This window comes from Drosophila elegans, unplaced genomic scaffold (genome assembly GCF_018152505.1).
Source record: "Drosophila elegans isolate 14027-0461.03 unplaced genomic scaffold, ASM1815250v1 contig_520, whole genome shotgun sequence".
In the NCBI taxonomy this organism is placed as follows: domain Eukaryota; kingdom Metazoa; phylum Arthropoda; class Insecta; order Diptera; family Drosophilidae; genus Drosophila; species Drosophila elegans.
The window spans coordinates 2,301,965-2,327,107 of NW_024545903.1; the positions used below are offsets into that span (position 1 = coordinate 2,301,965).

The following is a 25,143-nucleotide window of genomic DNA, read 5'->3' on the forward strand; positions in this document are numbered from 1 at the left end:
AAATATGTTAAATAATACAAATTATTTTAAATTCCATTATAATCAAATAATTTTTAATTTCAATTAGTCGTGAGTGCATTGAAAAGTTTGCGACTATACTTATTTGCATAGCATGTGTGGAATTTTCTAAAATTTTGTATGAAATTATCCGGCATAAATTTTAAAAATCGAGAGAAAAATCCTCTAAGAGCACCCAGATCTGTAAAAATTAAATGTGGTAATGTTGCCAGATTGTTTCAATTCTGTTAAATGCCACTCCCGAACATGCGCACTCTGTGCTGTTAACCGATTACTGTTAATGGGCGCCAAAATAGATTCAAAAATTGTATTTGATTTCCCATCATCAATGAAAGCTGTAAATACCGTACGAGAAATATGATTTATTTCCTATGAATATCAATGGTTCAGTGACCGAAAAATACAGAATCTTTGCCGACATAAATATGTTTTTGAAATTCACAATAATGTAATGCATATGTAGGTACAAATGTTTACAGTTTACTTAGAGATAGACCTTTAAAAAAAGAATGCAAGTCTGTATCCGTATCACAAAGCTGCGCCAAGGACAAGGACAGATACGAAAGACCGAACTCTAGCCTCTTAAATATGTTTTTGTTCTTTTTGCGATCTTACAAAATAAATAACAGCAAAGATTGATAGACGTATATGCGCAATAGTCAATGTTGTGTGGCGTCTACGAAAAGTTTTCCGATTACTGCAAGTGTAAGACACATAGAGAATAAATGTGGTGTGTGTTTTTGGCCTACCAGAAATGTGCTCCTATCTGGTGAATTCTAAATACCAATTCAAATCTAATTGTTGACGTTGCTCCTTGCGGTTTCCTATATACATGTGCACCGTGAGATCCGTACTCCCAGCCCGTCCGGCTTAGTTTCCCTCGGGCTTTGGCAGATTCGTATCATATGCTCGTATAATGATAGACTGCGGCACAGCTCCGCCCTCCTCCTGGGAAAATGCATAGCCATCTGGGGATGTAGACAAAGTCAGTTACAATCTCATGGATAAATCACAAAACAAAATGTTGTGTGGTGGAGTCTGTAATGTGTGTGAGTGTGGTCCCAGTGTCTCATGGTTCTCCTTCTGAAGGAGAACCCCCCTAAAGGGAGGGGGTTGATACCTAATGGTACCCCGATCCCCGGGATTCGGACCTACTGCTCGAGGCGTCCTACCACTAATTGCTAATTGCCTTCTGGAACTTAGTGGTACTCACGCGATAGTTCTAGCTCCGTATCGACTCTCGTGTTGGCACGACGGGTAAAGACATTACGTAGCAGCCGGGCCGTTTCCGTGAATCTGTTGGGTTAATTTTTGAGCGGGTCGTATATGATTTAGTAAAGGGTATTCAATTTCGTGGGGGGGTGGGATGTTAATTGGGACGTGGGTTTCCATTTTGAATTGTTAGCACTTTACACAGTAGTTGCAGTTATAGTAACAAGATCGGTCCGAATTCTACGGAATGGAGATTTACTTGGGCTTTGGCAAAGGAGCATACATATAATCAAATCAGGATGAGAAACGAGGTGTGTACCAAATCGAAGGGGCATGCATATTACGTAATAAATGGAATAGAGCCTACATACTTTGGAGTTGGCAAATAATAGAAATAGGTTACGATTCTGGAGATAAAAATTACAACCAATCTGACGCTACAAAAAATAAAAGTTCCGTACAATAAAGTGTTATAGGTATACAAGTTTTGGGTCCTATCTATCCCTATAGCACCCTCCTGAGTTTGGGGAACCCAGTAAATCCCCAGTGACTGGGTGACGTGATACAGTGGGTGTGTGTGGATGTATCGTGTTGTTGGTGTAGATATGAATTTTGAGCTTGATCAACAATTTACTTACACCGAATTATCGATCCCAAGGCATACATGGTACTGCGCACACAGACATTAACGCAGATAACGTTCAGAGAAATTTCAAAAAAAACATTTTTCAAAATTTTGCTGTTGACTCTTTGACTTTTATTAAATTATATATATATTGATTAGTTTATTGTTGGGTGTGTTTTGGGTTCTGCGAGTAGGTGTTGGGTGTGATTGGTTAAGTCGCTTTGTTGGGTGTCGAGTAATACAAAATAAAATATAAGTACATACATACAACATAAGTGCAGAGCGGATCGAATCGGATCGGATCGGATCGGATCATATCGGATCGGATTAAATCAATCAGCAGCCATAGAGTTAGTATATATCATTGGCCGAATTAAATTGCATGCAAGCTGGGGTGGACAGTGCAGGATACATATATTCAAAACTGATACATACATATCATCAGGGTACCATCACATTCCAATAACGTTGGGATGAGTATGTATATCGGTTGGTTAATCATAGATTGTTAAGTAGGATCGTTAACATTTTTACAACCTGACAAGTTTCTTAAAAGTGTACGGCAATACATCCAGCTAACATATAGGTACGATTTAAAGTACATAAATTAACTCAGCTTGTGGGGAATGACGAAAAACTCAGCTCACAAAAGATCATTCCCTGATTATTGGCCTATTCTACGTGCCTAACATCCTGGCTACTCCTTAGACACTATCACAGTTGGCAAATAGTTTGTTAGCACATACAGTATGCGATGTAAAAAGCCCTAGCATATATTTATAGGTATATGTATGATATGAACGCGTCGGTTCTTAGTAGGTACTGGATGCGAATTAGGGGAAATAGTCCCACACGGAATGCATATTACAATACTATACAATGCACACTTATCAGATAATGGATAGCACTAGTAAAATAATTCGATTTGCTTTGCCTTCGATGTAGAGAGTGCCCAGTGGCCAGTGACCAGTGACCAGTGACCAGTGGCCTTCACATGTGCAGAGTGGCCGTTGTGGGTGACGTGGCGGTGGATCTGGCGCCACGGGCCACTGCGATGGGCACTGTACCTCCCCACCACTTCTGTCGCTGCCTGTGCCGCTGCTGCTGCTCCGTGTCCACCTCCAGCTCCAGGTTCTCCACCCGCAGGTTTGTCTCCACACTGGACCTCGACTCCGGGTTGGTGCGCTGGTCATGGGAGAGCAGGGCGTGGCTGGATCGTATCAACTTGCCGAGGGCGTATCCGAAACCAGAGTCACTAATGCGTCGCGTAGTGCAGGGATTTGAAATGGGTATATGGATCGATTGAATGCATGGATTGGGATTCGGGGGAACAAACATCGCCGACAGGGATTGATGGGGGGATAGAGGAAGACAGAGAGATTACATTTTAGGGATTTCAATTCATTAGATACTTGCTCAGGGTGATGCAGTCGAACACTGAGTAAGTCTGATTCTGATTCTGATTAATGCTGGCTGTTTTTTGTTTTGTTCTTGTTTTTGTTTTGTTTTAACTTAATAAAATTGTGTTTGTTTCTTCAAATGCGCTGATTTTATTCAATGACAACAGCTAGGCGACACAGCCAATTGTAGTTTAAATTTTAATTCTAATTGCATTCAAAATTGCTCAATAATGTCTACAAAATGCGTATCAAACATAAAATTTACGTATAAAATTGGGTATATTTTATTAGCTAGTTGTGCTATGTTTATGTTACACATGAATGACGAGTAGAGAAAGTGTTTAACAACTTATCTTACTCTAAACTCTATAACTATTTACACATTTATCTGCTAAGACTATGTCAGTTTTTCTTGTCTGTATCTCTTTTAAGCTTAAGCTTAATGTGTGTAATTCCGTTTCTTATTCGTACATATCCTGGTTTAACATTTCGTGTTAGTTTTTCATTGTGTATTCACTTTTAAGTATATATATTAGGTGTATATATTTGGAGCAATTTTCGTTGGCCAATATTCAAGACGAGTCTTTGGTTTTACACAGTAAGCACTAACATACATCGAAAGTTGAACAAACACAATTCGAGGAGGTGGCAGTGCGATAACGGAATGAATTGGATTAAGTTAATGCATATATGGCCCAAACAAACGCTAATAAATAACTAAGGTAGGATGCTAAATTGGTGCAACGACTACAAGAAGCAGGATACTGAGTGCAGGCACATATGTTCAATCAGCCTTGATTCGGGTTGAAGGGATTGGGTAGAAGAAATATCAACGTCTTAGGGGTCTAGTTAATATTCAGCAAATGCGCAACAATTCAAATTGAAAGTATAGTTTGAATTTGTTTTTGGACAAACAGAAACTAAATACATATGGAGGTATGTACGTAAGGGACCCTCCGGCCTCCGGAGGAGAAGCGTGACTACTGGGGTCTGGAAGGCGATTGCTTCGATACTTACGAAGAACGCGGCTCGTTCATCACTTCGGAGATGTCGCTGCGTCGGATCTCCGTTTCGCGAACAGCCTCCGTGAGTGTCTTGAACACGGTGTTGTGTACGCTGAAATAGAAACCAACGATTTAGCTAGTGTTTAATGGTTTTCGTCATCAATTACTAACAGTTTGCAGATGACATCCACCAGCAGCGTGGTGATGGGCACCAGCATCAGGCCGAAATAGAAAACTGGCGTCGACAGCAGCTGGATGTCCATGCCGCGGAAGTTGCTGGCAAACTTGAAGGTCGGCCACACATGGCTGTAGATCAGCAGGAATCCGAACCACAGCACAATGGAGCCCCAAATGGCCAGATGCGTCAGCCAGGTCCACGAGTTGGTAATGAGTCCAGCCTTGAGGCAAACTGTGACAATCACATACTGCAAGAAATAGAATGGTTGGCTTTGCTTAAATCAAAGGAGAGTACTGGTATTCAAAACCCTCACCGTGTAGACAAGGTTGCCCATCAGCAGGTAGTCACTGGTCTTGCCATCGCCCCAGATCACCTCGCTGCTGTAGGCAGCCAATGGCAACCAGAAGAGGAACACCGAGTGCAGCAGCGCATTGAATATCCAGATCCAGAAAACCTTCACGTTGAAGAGTTTCGCATTCTGCGACGTTTTGTACAGTAGTGGATACCGGAGCATCGTCTCCGCCGTGCAGAACTTCTCGAAGAGACCCATTGCAAACGGCGGCATGGCCGTAAAGAGCACATTGTACAGGCCAATGGTCCAGCGCTCGAACAGTATTTGACCCGACCATCCGGAGTAGAGGGCAAACCACAGCTCGATCACGTACAGGCACACGTTCTTGTAGAAGCTGTACAGGATCAGCTTGGAGATGCGTGCGTAGTTCCAGGCGCCGTGAACCAGAAGCAAGCGCTGCAGATAGCGAAACTGGGCGATCGAGTAGTCCGAGGCGCAGGCCGCCTGCAGACCCTCCACTCCAGATATTCCGATGCCCACATTGGCCTTCTGGATCATGGCCACGTCGTTGGCTCCATCGCCAATGGCCAGGGTCACCGCCTTCGTGCTCTGGGTGACCATCTCGACCACCTCGGCCTTTTGCATTGGCGACACACGGCAGCAGATGACCACGCGGCACAGGATACACAAGTCCTGGAAATCGTTGCGCAGGTCACAGCTCAGGGCGTACTTTAGGGTAGTGCCATCAATGACCAGCGCCACATTTGCATCCTTGGCCGTCGAGGTCTTGAACTCCCCGTAATGACGATGGATAACTTCGCGTGTGGCCTACAAGAAATATTGTAATCCACATATTCAGTTGGTATAACTATATCTACATATAAAAATAAAAAATTGAAAGAGACTCACATCAAGACTCTCCTCGTTAAGGATGATAATGTCCATGGAGTGACTGATCAGCCGGCAGGAGTAGCCAATGTTAATGGCCGTCTCCTGCTTGTCGCCGGTGAGTACCCAGATGTAGATGCCGGCGTCCAGCAGGGCAGCAATCGTTTCCGGCACTCCATCCTGCAGCCGATCCTCGATGGCCGTGGCGCCCAGGAGGCGCAGATTGTTCTCAATCAAATTGGCCGCATCCTCCAGCTTGCTCTCCCGGTTCTGCAGCGCCACCGAGGCCTTGTGGAAGGTCTGGCGCCACTCCTGGTACACGTCCGGCCGGATATCGGCCACCGCCAGGCATAGGGTCCTCAAGCCGTCCGAGGCAAACTCCTCTAAGTGGCGCAGCGTCTGGTCGCGGAAGGCTTGACCCTGGGGCGCCAGCCGCTCGTAGATCACCGTGTCGGCTCCCTTGCAAAAGAGCTTGATCTTGTTATCCGGCGTTCGGACAATCAGCGACATGCGCTTGCGCGTCGAGGTGAACTCGAGGACATTCAGCACCTCGTACCGCTTCCGCTCGCCCAGCGCATTGATCTCCACGTACTCCGGAGTGCGCGTGTCGAAGATGTAGCCAAATCGCTGGGCTCCCTCCACCAGAGCCCGCTCATCCGGACTGGCGGCGTGGTAGATGATGGTGCCGTCCTCCTTGCGCTCGGGTATCACCGTATGGCACACGGACAACAGCACCAGGAACTCCTCGATGACGGCGGCAGTCTGATGGCGACTCAGAATGTTCTGCACCAGTTGCGACTCCTCGGGCGTGCGCTCCGTTGTGTAGACGTAACCGGCGATGGAGCACTTCTTGAACTCCATCACGTTCTGCGTGAGGGTGCCCGTCTTGTCCGAGAAGATGTACTTGACCATGCCCAGCTCCTCGTTCAGGTTCGATGTGCGAGCCATGGCCGGCGTGTTCGACTGCTCGTGGTACATCTCGATGTCGTAGTTGATGAAGATGGCCTGCAGGAAGCGCACCAGCTCAAGGGTCACCTGCAGCGAGATGGGGATCAGGTTGTTGTACAGAATGAAGAAGGTGAGCAGATTGTAGCCAAGGCTCCTGGTCTTGAAGTCGCTGAGCGCCAGGTACCAGTCCGTTTCCCAGTGCTCCCGCGTCCAGAACAGGTTGCACAGACCGCTGGTTATGCACAGCGAGATGAGGATCATGAACAGCATGAGGATCTGCGTGTTGGTCAGCTTGTCTACGGTGGAGCGCTTTAGTGGCGCCGAGGTAGAGTTCTTCATCAGCTTCGTCTCCTGGCCGGAGTAGACCACGATGCCGAACACCCAAGCCGTGTTTCTTAAAATGGCACCGCGCTGCAGCATCTGATCATTGCCCAAAGCAACAGTTCTGCAACAGGAAGATTTAATATCATGCGTTTAATAGGGAAAATATATATTTTAGATTCTATATATCATAACAAAAGTAAGCTTTAGGGTTAAAGTTGCATATGAGTCAAAATCCCATAGCCATAGCGTTTAAAGATCAGATTTTCATGGAACTTTTTGCCATTCTTGGATCAGAAAGATAAAAGGGTTAAAAAATTCCAATTTTACACTTCTTTGCACCTACTCTTTATTTAATAACTTTTGATAGAGAGAAGTTATCCTATTCACTGCTTAAAAAAATGTCCATATATATTAAAAAAAAAATTGTTTACGTGCTTCAAAAAAGAGGAAATTTTCACTCATATGTAACATGATATTAGCAAGATTCTTTATATCCTTTGTTTAATGTTCATATTTGAATAAAATACAATGCTATTGCTTCTAAGAGAAAATAATTACAAGTACATGCATTTTAGTAACAATGTTATTGTTTCTAAGAGAAAATAATTAGAAACACATTCATTTTAGTTACAATGTTATTTTTTCTAAGAAAAAATAATTATAAATACATTCATTTTAGTTAAGAATAGGAATATAAATCATATATTAGTTTGTACATTATTGTAATACATTGCTGCCCTTTTGCCATACATAGAAGATAAAATCTTGAATTGCAACATTCCCAAAATAAGTTCTGAAATTCGTATATCTTTCTGTTTGAATTTTTGAGATTTAATTTGCTTTGTTTTGTGTTTTTTTTAAAACTTTTTAAATAGCCTCTAAATATAGATGATTTACTCACTGTTTGCCGGTCTCCTTGAGAACCCCATTAAACTCGTATAAATGCCGGTTGGGCAGCTCGCACTCGATCCTGCCCTCCAGTCGTTGCAGGTCCTTCGTCTCCAGCAGTCCTGCGGTGGCCGGTAGTCCCTGCCGGATCTTCAGGTTCGTCTCCCCATCCAGATTGGCCGTCTCTATGAAGCACATGGCCTGCGGCTCACTGTTGGCGATTCAGAGGTCAATTGTCTGCTAATTGGGGTTAACTTGGGAACGCACCTGGACGACAGCAGAATCAGATCGGCGGGGAAGAAGGTATTGATCCCCACTTTTATGATATCGCCCACCGTCAGCTCCGACCAGCGCACTGTGCTCCAGGAGCCACTATCCAGGCGTTCGATCATTCGGTGATTGATCTCATTATCTGCGCGATGTCGTTTCTGTAAAGCAAATACCAAATAAACATATACATTTGAAGAGTAGGAGTTAACCAAATTAAAGCACTTACGATATCCTCAATTATCTCCTTAATGGCGCTCACAGAGAGGATGAACATCAGCGGCACCAATGTGGTGTAACGACCCGTTGGCGATACATCCGGAATCTGTTGCAGCATGGCAATTAGCAGGAAAAAGCAGTTCGAATACCGCCGAAACTGCTCAAACAGGAACGCGGGCAAAAAGCTGATAAAACTGCAAGCGACCAACACAATTAGTTGGTTAGTTTGGGTCTAATCCACCAATTTAGGTCGTGATAAATGATAAGTGGCAAATGATGGGCACACACTCACCTATACTTTGCCGTCGTTATGCGATTATTACAGTATTTAGAGGGCTGTGGCCCATTAATGACTATGACACGCCTCTCCCCATCATCTGCATCGTAGCCGGCGGACGACGTAAAGTCCTCATCATCTGAAAGTATCCATTAAAGGGCGGTTAATAAGTGATATCGAAACGAGAGTGGCGTTATTTGGAACTGTGACCAGCAAAGCTTCTATCAACTGCATATTTTTTGGTGATTAGTTATCGCTGATTATCTGTTAAATACTACAGTTAGTGTTCATAGTCGATTAATGTTTCAGCAGTAACTGACAAAGACATTATAATAATGTGAAAAGAAAATAAAACTTTAGTTGATTAATTCGCTGAATATCTATTGATCTTCTACTGATTATCTATACTAGAATTAAAACTATATTACAAGCCGTTACAAATATGAGGATGATAATATTCACTCCCCACAAACACCAAACCTCTCTGGAAAACAAGATAATGAAAAAAATATTTGCAACCACAAAAAAAAGTACAACTTTATAGTATAACTCGGCTATTATTCCACTTTATTCCATTTCCGCTGCTATAAACTGAGGTGTCCATCGCCACTGCCATTCCGCCAAAAAGAAATTGGCAGCAATGGGGTTGCCCAAGGCGTACTTCCGGGCAAATCGGTGACAATCGAACTTATTGCGACTTGCTCTCTCGCCCTCGGGAATAAGGACCTCGTCGAAGTCCAGCTTCAGATACTGCTTGAAGGCCAGGAAGACGATTCGATGAATGCTGCGACTTTCCATGGACCGTCGGTTGTCGTAGGCCGCAAGCGTCTGGCCCCGGTTCACATCGCAGCCCGGAATGTTGCCCACCAGCCAGATGAGCGACTCCCTCTCTGGGGGCACGTCCAGGTCGAGCACCATCAGCGTATAGAACCGCACCGGGTCGGCCTTGTACCGGACGATCGGCAGGTTGACCACGTCGTTAATGACAAGCGTTACGCCCGGTTTGATCGAAATGTCGCAGGGATATTGCACATTGATTATCTCCGTGGGCTTGCAGGCCAACAGCTCGGGGATAATCTTGTGCTTCTTGAGTTCTGCCACCAGTTTGATAACTGGACTAACAACCGGGCAGGTCACCAGCATGGTGAATGGAATTTACAAAAATTTTGGTGACAAGAAAGTCCAATCGAAAGGGGGGAGCCTGCCTTGCTATTTGAATGATATGATTGATGATATAAATTCCTTCCTGAAACTTTTTTCTTTTCAATTGCTTTAAATTCCATTTTAAAAAAATCCAGTTTTCCGCTGTGTTAGATCAATAAAAAACGATCATTGAAAACATTTAAAAATCCAGCGAAATTCCTTATTGGTTTTTTCTTTTATCAGCTTGATTTATTTACTGAATCATTTGTACTCATTGTGCTTGAAGCTTGAAATAAAAAGTGTAATTTTTGTAAAGCAAACTTTTTTAACACAAGATTGTAATATTTCAAATGGTGGTTTAAACTTCCAAATCCCTTTGTGTGTGAGCCCACTGAAAAAAAATTGCCGAGACTAGGACACTTACGACTCCAACGGATACGCAGCGCCTTATAGACATTGCGAAAGTCCATGTTGACCCGACGAAAATGGGCGAAACACCTGAAGCGTCCCGATGGATTCCCAGATGGCGCCGCTACCACAGACTCCACCGTCTCCTCCTCCGCTTCCGCTTCCTCTTCCTCGGGCCCTGGTAACTCGTCGGATCCAGAGTCGCAATCGCCCACGGGTACGAAGGCAATGCTCTCGCCGGCGGTCTCCTCCTGATTCCGCTGATTCCGCTGGGGAAACCCCAGGATGGAGGACAGCTCCAGGTTACTGGCTCACCGGCAGGGATAACCAGCCACAAGTGGGCGTGACAGCCGAGAGCGGTATAAGAGTAGTTGCGTAGGATGGCGCCTGCGCTCCCTTTTTTTCAATCACTGCGTATAAGAAAACACATTTTCCATCCCGCATACGGGGGATTCTGTGGCATGCACATTTGCATATACACACGGCCAAGGAAAGTGACTTCTTTAGATCACTATTTGGACATTTAATAAGAGTGCTTCATTAGTTTTTCATCCCTAGCATCTTGGGAGGAATAACATTTATGCATCCATCACCTGGCAACGTGCCTGAACTAATCTTCAGTTTCAGGTATCGATTTGTCGCAATTATGTTAACTGGGCTAAGCACGTGATGTTCTGCTGAACTGATTTATAACGATTCGATTTAAAGGTATTGACTTCTTTGCTAATTGCAATGGCGACATTGATTGGCAAACGATTACTTAAAGTTCCTTCAAAGGTAGATAAATATTTTGCCACAAGAAAGCACTGTCTTTAAACGGTGAACTTTTTACTACGTGCGCTCTCCTGAGCTCCGATACTACGACTGAAACCAAATTTCAACGTGCTCGAAAAACCCAGAAAGGACAACAGGGATGGGTAAGGTAAGGGGGGTAACCCGTTTTACGCTCAGGTTGAGAGCCCCCTCCAAGTCACCCCTCCGCCCCACAAAGCTGCGTAGTGCATTCTAAAAGGAGCTTATAAAGCTTACGAATTATCAGTCAACCCAAAACATTGCGTACCACAGGGGTTTTCGAAATGCAGGAGCAAAAGCGAAAGCGAATGAAAGTAGCAAAACAAAAAGCAAGAAACAAGGGGGTGAGAGTCAAAAGAGAGCGCGTCTGCGCCTTGCCACAAAAGCTATACAATAAGGGAAAACATACTTGCCAAAAGACTCGACCAAAGTGCTACCCCTTTGTCAATCCCTTTAACACAATTCCTATTGAGTTAGAAAATTACACCTTAAAAAATCCCTTTGGTGCAAAAAGAAAAGCAAAAACTTCTTATCAACAACTGGATCTGGGAACTTTATGTATACAAATTCTTAAAACAAATTGCTTGGGTTCTTTTTGAAGAGACAAATTCCTGATATAAGCCAACAAAAAAACATTAGTCATGTCATGTTGCCCAAGCAATCTGATCAAAAGGAATTCGGAAAGTAATGGTAATCATAATAAATTATACTTTTCTAAGTTTTCGCCGTGCCATTGCTGTGTCAGCTCTGGTATTTACACTGCTTTAAAATTTTTTACCATTGTAATTTGTTAATGAATGATAATAACATTGAATAATGATAAAACTATTTAGTTTTGCTAGATTTATTTTAGAAGAACAAAACCTCATACGCCTTCAGCGAATATGTGTGACTTTGATTAGCCTTTTTGTTTCTCATGACTCAGAATAGTCGGTTTAAGACAAAAAAGTAAAATTAAAACGATTTGTTGTGAAAGCGCTATTATTATATAATAGTATAGAAAATGAAGAACCTTTTCGTTTTTTCCTTCCGAGGCCTGTTTTTTTAAGGAGACTTTTCATGGAAATCCTACTGCTCGCCTGTGGTGGTTCGCTGAGCCTGCGATGGGGATTGTTGCCGTCGGTCTCCGTGACACCCGTTCCTCTCCTAGATGACGCAGCCTGATCGTTGCCCTCGGGCCGTGAACCAGGCGGAACTCGGTCCTCTCCTCCTCCGGAAGGAGCCATCTCCGGACCCGTGGTGGCTGTTCGCCGAAGGACTTGGCTTCTCAGTTGCCGAACACCGCCGCCAATCCAAGACTGTACACTTGGCCACAAACTCCGGGCATCGAAGGTGGCTTGGCTGGCGGTCGGATTTTCCAGGCGCTGACCATGTCCGTTGCGCCCATTGTGGGCGTGGTTGCGGCCACTGCCCGCTCCGTTGTGTCCGCCACTCTCGTTTTTGCCTGGGTTAGCCATTCTAACATGGCTCCGCGAATCACATGAGTCGCACTACAATTAGTTCCTTACAATTTTCACTTTCCGGATCTTATCTGCTGCGACACGACACGAATCAATTAGAGAGTTCAAACGAAGGACCGCCGAGACTTTTCGCAATCGCGAAATTCTATTGCACTTTGGATTTTGCGTTTAACTGTCATTTTAATTCGGCGTTGAGTATTTCTTTCCTCTCATTTTTTGCTTGATTTTCAGTAGCTTGCTGGGTTAATGCACATGTGAATAATTAAGGGCTGAACACGTTTATTTTTAATATATTTCGAAGGGTTAGGCCCCGCATTTTTATCTTTGATTAAAATTGCACGCAAAATTTGAATATTAGTCATCTTAAAAACACGCAACCAAGTTCAAGTTACTTATACATTTAAAGGAAATATCTCGCTTATGAAATCGTTTAATAGTGATAATAAATTGCATGTTTATAAATAAATCTCGATCGCTTACATCAAAACAGCTGCAGTAATTAACAATGAATGAACAAATTTAGCACGACCTAATAATTGTGATACCTACATTAGTCTGAATAAAAAGGCTCTGTTGATATGGTTTTCACTTTCCATTATTTTAAATTTAGCGCTAAAAAATAATGGATACTTGTAATCTCTGGGTAATTCTGTTGATAAGTTTTACATTCGTCCATATTTTTAAATTATGAACTTAAGATTAATTCATTGATATGGAACAATGATGTAGTGAAAAGTTTAAATTTCACCAAAAGAATTGCTTTTAATGCAATATTCAACCTAAGACTCAGTTTTTGTGTAACTGCTTTTCTCACTGCCCTATATCGATTTCCTGTCCACTTAAACTTGTAATTGAACTGTAATTAGGTGAAGAATAAAATCAAACAACCAATCAACAATTCAAAATGCAGTTCAAAAATGGCATTAAGAAATCTGATATCCTATATAGGTATATATATTAACACAGGCGCTTTAAGGCAGTGTCTACGCAATTTAGTTTGGATTAATTACCCCTTGGAACCGACCAGTTCCCTCAGGAACTTCGACTCGTGCCTGTAGGTAAACACGACAGGTAGACAGCCATAACAAAAATTAAAATATGATTAGTTGCGTGGGCGAGCAGGGTAGTCCAGCGAACAACGAACTCGGAAATCAGAAGCTAACGAAGCGCCTCTGGGGCTGTCTGCGCTGACCAAGCGATAAAGGAAGTATTCTATTTGCGTGCACTGTACGTGTGACCTACGTGTTTTCCGGCCATTACTATATGGTCACCCAGAGCAACAACAAACCAACCAAATTATGGCAGCCGCATAGTCATAAAAACGTCCATCAGGGGTTCGATTTAGTCAGGATTTTCGCGTAGCAGTGCCCACTCGAGAATGGCAACTGCAACCTAGGGTCGTTGGGGTTTATCGATTGCTCCAGTTTCTTGGAAAATGCCTTGCATTCTGCGAGCACATGTAAGTACCTCTAATCAACTCCGGATGGCCTTGACACAAACACACGAACGCAATTACACTTGGGCTGGAAAATCGACTAAATTATATATCCAATTGGGCTTATTAGCCTTTAATATTTATAGGTTCTCCATGGGTGCAGTTACATTTGAGAAAATAGGAAGGAAACCTGATGGTATTTCTATTGGCTTTTCCTCTTTTGGAGTCTGACGCAAATCGGTTCAAGTAGATATATCTCGTAAACAAACATATGTAGCAATAAATATATACATATTCGCGACGCTATTAAAATTTATTCTGCCAGCCGCGACGGCGTCTAAAAATACCACCATAGACATAAGAATAAATAGGTATTTTGGATTCATTCCAAGCGAATTTACTTATTTGTGGATTTCATATAAATCCAACCGAAAGTATGCCAAAAGGGAGTGCATACTGTAAGAAAAACAATCTTTACTGTGGAAAAACAGAACTAATTATATAGCTGTCGTAATTCTCGCTGGCCTGAGATCTTAAATTAAACATTTGGCCTGCACTAAACCGGCAAAACAGTTTAGCACTCGAACAGCAATGAGATGGGGAATGGTTTTCCCTAACGAGAGGTGATAATTATGGCCCAGCAGTAATGAGTACAGTACATTGCGTCTGTACTTGTACTGCTTATCTGAGAAAGGTAAACAGATACAATATATATACACTGCAAACCCTCGATGGTGTCAACGCTGTCATGGGGAAGGTAATGTCGGATTCTCAAGACGACAAAGGCGTCCACGGACAATCGATACAAAATTACTGGCAATCGACCAACATTACTTAGCTGTGTCATCGTTTGTTTAGTTGGCCCACCGCGAAAGCCCGCATTTCCAGGAACACATTGAGGGCATTAGAGTAATGCTAGGCTAGATGACTACTGTGAGTTCTTATATAAGTACAGGGTGAGTCAAAGTAGAAGTGCATATACCCCTCAAGTTTCCCAGCTGCATGGAAAGTGCAGGGCAGCGTGACGAAATTGTCAAGTCATTTATTTTAATTTTTGTGTATATTTAGCACAACATGTTTTGTTTTCCCTTCGGCTTTCAATTAATTAATTTTTGTCTTGGCAAATAAAAGCAAAAGTGACGAATGTTTATGAAAAAAGAAAAAAACTTTCTACTCAGCAACGATTTTGGCAGCCAACGGGCATTGATCAGCTGGGGATTAACTATACTATATACATATATATGTATACAGTATGCGAATTATGTGTCACAACGGTGACGAACCGACTCACTAACATTTACCTTCGAGTCTGTTGATCTGCGAGTTACCAGAACACTGATATATAAGTGACATATCGCCCAGCACTTAACGGATGACACTAACCGATCTGATCCACACGCCCCTTCAATTTCTATGAGACGAATGCAATTTACCAGTAAATTAGTTCACACATGCAACTGCAAATGCGGCTAATGCCCGATAAAAGGGAAAAGAGTCGCTAGAAGAGAGCGTACAACCGATGACGCCAACAAATGGCAAAGAAAACTGGTCTGAACAGCATTTACAATTAACAACAATTGCAATTGCAAAACAAAAGAGCGCTACTTAACATTGAAAGGATCGGGAGAGTAAGAGAGTAAGAGAGTAACAGGCTAAAGCAAATCGACTTTCCAATGAATGGATGACAATAAGCGCGCTTTCAATTTGCTTTTTATTTTTTTTTTTGCTTTTACATGGATAAAAAAACCTTCCCCAGGGTCAGGGTGTAGTAATTTAGCATTTGTAAATGAAAGAATGCTTTCTTTAACACTGGCAATGGGATTTTTACCGCTGTTTCTAACATATTTTGGGTACATTTAAATCATTGGATATTGGTAAAAAAAAAATAATAATAAAAAAAAACACTATGCTACTAGTTGTTCGTTATCAATTCCTGGTATTACTGTTTTCTGTGTCACAACATACTTGTATTTCGAAAAAAAATATTTTTTTAAAAAAATATAACTAGTTTTTATAGACGCGTGTGTGCTTTTAATCTCTTCGCGTGTACACTTTATTACGCATTGAATCTTTTAATGGAATCATTTTCGCAACATATTTTTTCACTGTGCATGTACCATGCTGTACATTTGATTATACAGCTGCTACTCTTCATTGGTCGTAGCATAGCGTAGCATATGAAAATCAAACGATAAATTGACGCGACAACACTTATTTTCGTGCATACGAAACACGCTGTGGGGTGGTGGTTATCCATGCAACAAATGTCCCATTTAATACTCGGATAATTACATTTGACCTTTCGCGGCGCGTTTGTGGGTCTATTCAAATAACCGTCACTAATATCCGCTAGCGATTTGCGTTTCGGATGACTGTGCATCACTGAGATCACCGAAAAGTCAGTCGTACATTCTGACTAAGTAGCTGATATCCAGTATTTACTTTTGTAAATAACAATTCGCGTTGGCTCAACACGTCGACCTCGTTAACCGGTCCAAAATGCGTCCGTTGCGTCCGCTAGCACGACTTTTTGCTTGGCGGTTCATAAAGCGACTGAAATACTGAAACGCTGAAAAACTAAACAACTGAGCAGAGAGCGCCGAGTGGCGAAGCAACAGAGCAGCCTGGCATCAAGTGTTCGCCACTGTGGGGTGTGGGGTGAGGCGGATTTTGATTTTTGTAATAGCGGGCGGCGATAGGTTGCCAGACCGCGGGAAATAACCGCTCAAGAAATCAATTTTAGTTAAAGGTTGGCCCTTTGTTACTGCTCTTTAATGACTTATCAAGATTTACATACACGCAATACTGTTGGTAATTAGTTATCACACATCTGAATGCCAGAATTGAAAGGCAAGGTGTCAGGCTGACAAATGATGTAGAAGGACTGAGGAATAAGATAAAAAGTAATCGTCCCTTGGCATTAAGTAGAGCTAAAAAATTTAAAAAAAAGTTCAGACTGGCCCATGAGGGGATCGAACCCGCGACCTTCGCGTTATTAGCACGACGCTCTAACCAGCTGAGCTAATGGGCCATGAGTGTATGACTGCCAAAAGGCGCATTAGAGTAGAAAGCTAGGTCAAGTTGACTTTAAAAGTCCAAAATAAAGCGAAATCTCAGCCACAAAAGCATTTGCTTGAATGTTTAAATGTATATTATGTGTTTTTCATATTTAATATTTCTATATTTATTTAACATTTTACACAGATATTAACAAATTCTCGATTCCCCTGAGATGTTGGTTTTTGAAACTAAATGTTGACAGTCATGTCATAGGATGTTTATGAACTTAAGCATGGGGAAAACACAGACATATTTTTGGTTGAAATTAGCTTTAAACTTGTAAGAAGCGAAGACATTCCTGTTTTCGCCGAAAGTAAAGAAATCATTTTAATTTTTGAAAATAAAATACAAAAATTGTTCAATTTTATTTGACGTCTAATGAATGACTCCCAACTAACTTATTAATCATGCAAAGATTCTTGTCTAGGTCGCTCACTAGCTTTTGACCTATTAACAAGTTAACTTAAGACTCTAACATTATATTAAAAACAAATAAATCTTATCTAAATGCAAAAAGTAAATATTTCATTTGCACTACTTTCACTTACACAGCATTAAAATAAAATAAGAGAGCAAAAAATTTTGTCAGAAGTGGGATTCGAACCCACGCCCTCAGAGAGGACCAGAACGCTCACACACTTTCGTTCAGAAAGCAAGATTTGACATCTTGAGTCTGGCGCCTTAGACCGCTCGGCCATCCTGACATATGGCACTCAGCTGTCCGAAGCGCTAGTAGTGTGCGCGAGTATAGCAGAGTATAACAGTATAAGGCCAGTTCTGCTACGCGGTATGACAGTTTCTGCTAACATTACAGGCACTGTTAATTGTAACATGGCAGGTCTGTTAACTCTATTCTTTACTGAAATACGGCTTTTGACAGCGACTTTCCCATGGCCCATTAGCTCAGCTGGTTAGAGCGTCGTGCTAATAACGCGAAGGTCGCGGGTTCGATCCCCTCATGGGCCAGAATGATACTCTTTTTTTATTACTTTTTTTTAATGCACTTTGGAAATTAAAAAGTTTATATAGGTTTGATGAGAATGTGTCTTGTTAGTAAACCCAGATAAGCAAAGCCCAATTATAGACGGCTTCCAATGTTATCTCATGTCGTGCACGTAATTTCATCAAGTATCCTGCGATGATGTCACTTGGACCGGACAAGGATGATCTAACGTGGTATATTTCTTGCAGGGCAGCTAAGTGAAATGTCAATTCAGTTTGCCATCAAGGATGATTGAATTACCCGTCCCTTCAGTTTCTCAACTGCTGCGCGTGTGGGGTATCTTAATTTACTTTGGCAATCAAGCTAAACGGTTTATTGAGCGATCTTATCTGCGCAACGAGTTGAAAACGCTTTTAGGCCATAGAATGGCAAACAGTGAAAATCCGAATTTATGGGATTATATTCTCATTTTTCTTTGCGTTCCTTAAATCTAGTATTTGGGCGCCACCAAAATCATGTGTCAGGATGGCCGAGCGGTCTAAGGCGCCAGACTCAAGATGTAAAATCTTACTTTCCAAACGAAAGTGTATGAGCGTTCTGGTCCTCTCTGAGGGCGTGGGTTCGAATCCCACTTCTGACAAATATTTTTTAACCCAACCAAGAGAACGAATAAAAATCTATTTATTTTATTTTGTTATTAAATTCTATAACTTCTACAGAAGATTATCCGATATTTTCAAGTTGAATAGTTGTGCGCTCGCTCCCCACTTTTATTGTCATTCGAAACTTTTAACGCGTTTTTTTCGAAACCGTGTTTTCAAAGTCGGTTGTCAATATTCCTCGCGAACTACGGAGCCGCTAATTATGAAATTATTTTACAGGTCTTCGATATATTATTTACAAGGTCTTGCCAAACGAAATAAGTATTTTTGGTAAAAACCTGTTTCCAAAAATTCATTTTTGTTTTCCTATGTCCAATATTTTTATTTTTTACTTCTGATGATCGTACAAAACGTTCTGTTGTCAATTCGGAGAAACATTTTTTCGTGATGGCAAAGTTTAAAAAAAATTTTGTTTTAATAAAAAAAGTTTGAACAACATATTTTATTTTTAAGATGAAAAAAAACTATTTTAAATTGGCCGTTTAAAATATGTATGCTGTCCTTTTCTCCTTTCTTGTTTTGTTTAAAAATAAATAAAATGTATTGAATTATTTTAGACTTTAGTTTTGCCTTGCCGGAAAAGAATTAATCTATGTAGACTGTGATTACCACTCAAACCCAAATACTCAATCAGAGCCATATTAAAAACTGACATTGTATAGCAATATTTTTCCACCAATTTAAAAAATGTCAGAAGAGCAGTTGAGCTCGTTGCGCAAGCCCATCCCTATTTTGAGGGATGAGGAGGATAAAGATGGAGGAGGAGGTGACGGCGGCGGCGAGGAGAGCTTAAAACCTAAGAAGCACGTCAGTTTCAATCGGGTGGTAGAATGCTTCACCTACTCGGAAAACTTGACCAGCTGGAAGAGACGCCTGATGCCCGACAACGACTTGGTGATTATGGATAACGCTACCAAGACCCGCATATTGAATTTTAAACGTTTTTTCAGCGCCGAGCCATGCCGCCTGAATCGAAGACTCGCAGACGGATACCTTAGTCCAGTTTTCGACTCCATCCCACCATGACGACCATATTGCACAGTCAACACTGAATAAACACAAACCACCAGCGGAAGTTGTTAACTGAACGTGACACTTTTAACCTAATTGGGGAATAAACGGCTGTCCGTATCCTTCCGGGGAAAGGGATGTGGACCTGTCAGTTGTTTTTAATGCACTTCCCATGTTGGCTAGGAAGCGGAGCAAATGGCCAATAAGTTATTCATGATTGGTATTTATTTATTTTTTTTTGTGTGTTCGTATTAAAAGCATCAGCCAGTCTGCTCTGGGCTACGACCATATTGGCCTTCGATTCAATTCAAAACACGTAAATGGACATGCGATTTACAACGTTTTCTGTGTGCCGAACGGAAGGAGTAATCTGCATTTGAAATATTTACAATTGGTAAGGCCCGGCCAGTTGGAGGACAGAGTTAAGAGTGGATTGTGGCCCGTTTGAGACGTCAAAACAAGCATGGTTACGATAAGGCTTTACACTGCAACTGACCTATCACACCGAGTCGGTTAGCAAATCGATAGCCAGCCGGCAATTTAATGCACCCATAATCCTGCCAGCACCTGAAGACAACTGCCGAATGATGGGACCCATGGCAATCGGCTACTGATATTGATGATATATGGCCGTGTCATTTGACTCCCTTATCCGCACGGGCAGAACCCAATGCTAATCGCCATTTTGCGGCTATAAAAGGCCCTCGAGAGCCGTTAGTTTGCCACCAAACGACAAAGAGCACTACCACTACTGACTACTGACATGTTCCTCCAGATTGTGACTTTCTTTGCCTTGCTGGCCAGCACTTATGGCGCAGTGATTCCCTTGGGCTTGGAGCCCCAGTTGCCACCGGGTGGCAGGATTGTGGGAGGCATAGCCACGTCCATTGAGCAACATCCCTGGCAGGTTTCCGTTCAGCGTTCCGGTGCCCACTTTTGCGGAGGTTCCATCATCAGCAACAACATCATCGTGACCGCCGCTCACTGCCTGGTTTCTCCGTCCACGGCCTCCAACCTCCGGATTAGGGCTGGCTCCCATAACAGAATCTATGGAGGAGTGCTCATCCAGGTGGCTGCCATTAAAATCCATGAGGGCTACAACACAAACACCATGGTGAACGATATTGGAGTGATGCGTCTGCAGTCGAAGCTAACCTTTGGCTCCACCATGAAGGCCATTGCAATGGCCAGTTTGACTCCACCTCACGGAGCAGCGGCCAGCATCTCAGGCTGGGGCAAGACCGCCTACGATGGCTCCTCCTCATCGACACTGCTCTATGTGGACACCAAAATTGTGGGTCGCACGCAATGCGCTAGCTCCACCTACGGATATGGTTCCTCCGTCATGTCAACTATGATCTGCGCGGCGGCGGCTAACAAGGATGCGTGCCAGGGTGACTCTGGCGGACCTCTGGTCTCCGGAGGTCAGCTCGTGGGCATCGTCTCCTGGGGAAGGGAGTGCGCCCTGGCCAACTTTCCTGGCGTCTACGCCAATGTGGCCGAACTGCGGAGCTGGGTCCTTCAGGCCCAGAACACTGTCTAGTTTAAGTTAGTTTAAGTTAAGCACAATAAAAAACCAATTCGTTGTTGAAAATGCAGCTGGCAGGGCGTTCTTTTCTAGTTCTGCTTCCGCTCATTTGACTGCTCAACAGCAGTGACTTGTGAATCCAGTCCCCAATGCCACACATGGCGGCAGCAGGACGTGCCCTTCCTGTGGGCCACGCCGCTCGTTCATGCAATCTGGGTCAGTCCGCAGGGGCTGGCAGCCGGGTGGGGCTTTAAATTCAGGCGGGGAATTGGGGCGGGACAATCGTAAGCCAGTTACAGCGTTTGCATACTCAAAGCCCAGTACAGTCGAGTGACATGTCTGTCACATGGCCAAGAATGACATAGAAAATCTCTGACTTTCTAATTTGCGCTTTTTCGAACTACACTTATAAAAGTGATTTAAATGAGCTCCTTATATTAAGATTTTAAATATCAAAGTGAACCTTTAATGAGCTACTACTGTCCTTTAAATTTGGTTGTACCAGAAAGCCACTTGTACTTTTTTGATGTGGTCTTTAAAAGTTTAGTTATTTTAGGTAAAGCATTATTATAATTTTTTTGATTTTAATCAATTTTAAATACTTTTATAAGATAGCCCCGGAATAAAATACACAAAACTGTTTGTTAAATTGTTTGTTATAATTATTTAAAATTTTTGATTAATACAACATCCTTAACTTTCTTACTACTACTATTACTATTTAACTCTTTCAAAGTCACTTAGTTAGTTTACCACCACATTTATATCGGACGTAATACCCTTTTAATTAGACCAAGCTGACAACAACTATTAAACATAATAAATTTACAAAGAGCATTAAAGAGTAGGACACAAATGCATTTATTTTGCCATAATGTTCTTATCTTGTCAAAGCCGCAAACTCACGAAAATTCGCCGGAGCCATGTTTAGTTTTATTGAACAGGTTTAACGAAAAATATAGTCGCAAAGCAAATGAAGCGGTTGGCAAACAAATCTCCGGGGTGCATCGGCAGTGAAAAACCGCTCCCTCGCTCCACCTTCGCTCCAGACTATGGGGCGCCAGCAATATTGATCCAAAACGACAAAAGGGAAGCGACAAAGTGGGAAGATGACAGCAGAACCCATGCCCCGACCCACTAGCAGCATCTACAGCAACCTACAGATGGTGACTTTTGCCTATGGAATGCCAGGGATTCTTGGGAATTCAGATGCTACCCCAACTGCCACTCACCTTCGTACTCTGTGCGCTTCCTTCGCAGAAATGAGGCGGTCATTCGCAGGCCCCGATGGGCCAGGACGGAAACCCGACTCCTGCCGCTCTGCCGCGATAGGATGGAGCCCTTGGAATCCTTGCGGTTGGACGACCGCCGATGGGAGGAGATTGTCCCGGCCACAGAGGTGGACACGGACGCTGGTGGCTGCAGACCAGAGACCGGGGTCACCGGTGTATTGGGCGTGTCCGAGTCGATGAAGCCCAGGTTGCTGTTGGCACTGTTTAGGTGGATGCTGGAGTGATCCGTGGGCCCACAAAGCGTGACGCTGCCACCGCTATGGACACTGTGCGACACCGAGGCGGCCAGTTGCTCATCCAGGCCATCCGAGGTGCGGGGAGTCAGGTGCTCCAGGGACTCGAAATCCCGGTTAATGGCCGGAGGCATTGAGTGCCGGAACCAGGAGTCCTGGCGCTGCTGGGTCACGCGTTGCTGCCGACGGCGCTGGCTGGCCGACGATCCCGAAAGATTCCGCAAACGTCCATCAGGATCCCCATGTTGCGGACTGCGGAGCTCCAGGCTCTGGCGCTGGTAATTGGCCGACATGTCAGCTTCTCCAATCAGGGATTTGCTCCCAAGGCACTACTTGGTCAGGGTTCAAAGTCTGCAGGCACTCACAAGGCACTTGTGGATACTAAATCGGTCTCCAAACTCGTTACGTAAGGGCCTCAACCTCTGGCTTGGTGGGGGGTTCCATGGTCGTCTTCAAACCAAATTCCTTAACCAAATTCACATTCCCAATTCGTGGGCCTTGACTCTGACAGGTGTTGAGAACCGGAACAACTGGCAAACCAGACGCTGCCATTAGTCGAGCTATTTTAAAGGACTGTATTCCGGCAAATGCATCAAAAATTCATTGCAGTTTTGACATTTAGGGGTAATGGTGTTTGCTCGTCACGCATATCATATCGGGGCACGCTTTAGCTGGCGGAGACACCGAGTATCTATATAATTTCAAGTGCCTTTATTGCCAGAAATCAATCTTCGTAGCATAAATCTGCGACAGTCTAAATAATTAAATCGTCGCTCAAGGCAAAAACCTTCAGAATATCGAACTGCACTCCCTACTTCAAGTGCCCGACTGCAGTGCTAAATTGAGTATTTACACCTTTCCAATTACGCTACACCGTAATTGCAAAAAGTACGAAAAGGAGTGGGACTGCGGGACCGCATTCAACGATTTCCCACGGCAATGGAAAAACAATTGCTGCTGGCGGAAGCGCCGCAGCCGAAAAAAAACACGTCCACACCGAACCGAAGTCAAAAGCCAACTGCGGATCCTCCGCGGGAAAAGGAAAAAAAGGAAAAGGGACAACCCACCGCCGCCTTCGGTCCACGAATACCCGAGCCCTTTAGCCGAACCCGATGTGGACTATGAGGAGTTTTCATAAATATATGTGTCGCTCAGAGGACTGACTACCCGCTGTTCGTATGTGGGGCAGGCACTAAATAAACTACGAGATAAATTGGGCAACTATGAAAATGCGACTGTTTATATTTTACATTTTCCAGGCGAAAGTATGCAACAGCCCATGATTTTCGTTTTCCGTAACATAAATTGCTTTTGGCTGCAGCATGTCATCGCGGCCCATTAGCTCAGCTGGTTAGAGCGTCGTGCTAATAACGCGAAGGTCGCGGGTTCGATCCCCTCATGGGCCATTTCTACATTTTTTTATTTTTTTTTATTTTTATTTTTAAAGACTTGGTATCCAGGTGGTGTAAAATAATCTTATCAATCATTTGTCGACGGCCGAGATTCACAAAGTCTTTTATTAATATTTTCAGATAAAATCTATTTTTAGGGGGCATTCTCAACCGAAATGTGGGTTACGCACACCATCAGAGCAGTGTATAGACATACTTTCATATAAATAATGGTTTAAAGTAAAAATAAAACCTAATTTTACCCAGTAGTTTTTTCACTAGTCTGTAATAACTGTTATAATAAAAGAAATGCAGTTTTAAATAAAACTATTAATTATTTGAATAATGAAAAATTACAATATTACTAAAATATCAGATGTGTCACTGTTTTAGACGTTTGAATTGGGTAAGGAACGTACAATTGTAGTTAAATCTAAATATTTAATGTTTAAATATTTTGATAAGAAAAAAGTTGATAGTTCGCGGTCTAGAACTATGACTGTAGGGGGAGATTAACCGGAACCAACATCTTATTGGCTTCAGAAGTTAGAACTTGCACGACTTAAGGGGGGTGGTTACTCACACGTATTCAGGAGGCCCGGTTCGGGGAACTCGTTGCGGCGATACGAAAGACGAAGGCGTGAAATGGAGGGCATAACTTGCTAGTGAGCAACTGGTGACCAAACATAAACATCCGAGACAATCGCCGAAGGGAAAAGGAAAAGCCAAGAAAAGTGCGGCCTTTGTTTGGCTTCTGCTTCTGTGCGTATTTCCACACAATCCGTTCAGTTCAGTTCATCGAAGAAGGAAAAATCATTTATGCCAGCAAACATAAATGCCATACACTACACTCCCACTAATATTAAGGCACTGATAGAGGGTTTTCTATTTAAGCACAAGTAAATAACGTATATATATATATAGATTGATAAGGGAGTAAACAAAGCCGCAAACTTGGGCGATAAGGTGCTGCCGCACTACTGCACTCGATTTTCTATGTCTGAACTTGTAATTTGCTTGGTTTTACCGCTTTATGGATTTATTATTAAGGTGAACACGAGTCGCGGCGCCGCTTGTTTTTACTTTTTATTATGCTTTTTATTATTCGCTTTGCCTTCTCTGCAGATCTGGCAACGCCGCTACGAACAGCTGCTTGCAATTTATCGAAAATCGTCAGCGAACCCAAATTCAAAAGCACCGTTAAGAAACAAATGGCTAAGTTTATAAATATTCAAAAATAAGTGG

At 42.9% G+C, this 25,143-nt stretch overlaps 4 protein-coding genes and 5 non-coding genes across 24 annotated transcripts; 5 read left to right on the forward strand and 4 right to left on the reverse strand.

Moving 5' to 3' along the window:
- Positions 1 to 360: 360 nt before the first annotated feature.
- Positions 361 to 24,984, reverse strand: LOC108149066 (probable phospholipid-transporting ATPase IA). Of its 16 annotated transcripts, XR_001774584.2 has the most exons (12): positions 22,215 to 22,981; positions 8,556 to 8,679; positions 8,274 to 8,457; positions 8,045 to 8,205; positions 7,791 to 7,988; positions 5,639 to 7,010; positions 4,751 to 5,557; positions 4,431 to 4,684; positions 4,273 to 4,371; positions 1,232 to 1,314; positions 803 to 986; positions 361 to 715 (listed from the first exon to the last, which is right to left on the reverse strand). XR_001774584.2 is itself a non-coding variant. In XM_017276415.2 (11 exons), exons 1-11 carry the CDS (start codon positions 22,798 to 22,800, stop codon positions 889 to 891), a joined length of 3,915 nt encoding a protein of 1,304 aa, XP_017131904.1. In that variant the 5' UTR covers positions 22,801 to 22,984; the 3' UTR covers positions 361 to 888. The 16 variants fall into 16 exon arrangements, 15 of the variants coding, with proteins under 15 accessions (XP_017131904.1, XP_017131903.1, XP_017131907.1 ...); XM_017276415.2 differs by lacking the exon at positions 1,232 to 1,314 and adding an exon at positions 1,869 to 1,900 and having other exon boundaries at positions 361 to 986; positions 22,215 to 22,984; XM_017276414.2 differs by having other exon boundaries at positions 361 to 986; positions 22,215 to 22,982.
- On the reverse strand, positions 9,091 to 9,805 carry LOC108149068 (putative odorant-binding protein A5). The gene has a single exon (XM_017276425.2). The coding sequence runs from the start codon at positions 9,681 to 9,683 to the stop codon at positions 9,108 to 9,110; it is 576 nt and encodes a 191-aa protein (XP_017131914.2). The 5' UTR covers positions 9,684 to 9,805; the 3' UTR covers positions 9,091 to 9,107.
- Positions 16,736 to 16,809, reverse strand: Trnai-aau. Its single transcript has one exon. It is a non-coding gene; the product is annotated as a tRNA-Ile (tRNA).
- Positions 17,422 to 17,542, reverse strand: Trnal-caa. The gene is made up of 2 exons: positions 17,505 to 17,542; positions 17,422 to 17,466 (listed from the first exon to the last, which is right to left on the reverse strand). It is a non-coding gene; the product is annotated as a tRNA-Leu (tRNA).
- Trnai-aau lies at positions 17,731 to 17,804 on the forward strand. The gene has a single exon. It is a non-coding gene; the product is annotated as a tRNA-Ile (tRNA).
- Positions 18,301 to 18,421, forward strand: Trnal-caa. Its single transcript has 2 exons — positions 18,301 to 18,338; positions 18,377 to 18,421. It is a non-coding gene; the product is annotated as a tRNA-Leu (tRNA).
- On the forward strand, positions 19,054 to 19,598 carry LOC108149069. Its single transcript, XM_017276426.2, has 2 exons — positions 19,054 to 19,337; positions 19,394 to 19,598. The coding sequence occupies exons 1-2, from the start codon at positions 19,131 to 19,133 to the stop codon at positions 19,439 to 19,441; spliced, it is 255 nt and encodes an 84-aa protein (XP_017131915.1). The 5' UTR covers positions 19,054 to 19,130; the 3' UTR covers positions 19,442 to 19,598.
- On the forward strand, positions 20,153 to 21,052 carry LOC108149067 (trypsin alpha-3). The gene has a single exon (XM_017276424.2). It carries the CDS (start codon positions 20,218 to 20,220, stop codon positions 20,995 to 20,997), a length of 780 nt encoding a protein of 259 aa, XP_017131913.2. The 5' UTR covers positions 20,153 to 20,217; the 3' UTR covers positions 20,998 to 21,052.
- Trnai-aau lies at positions 23,840 to 23,913 on the forward strand. The gene has a single exon. It is a non-coding gene; the product is annotated as a tRNA-Ile (tRNA).
- Positions 24,985 to 25,143: the final 159 nt, after the last annotated feature.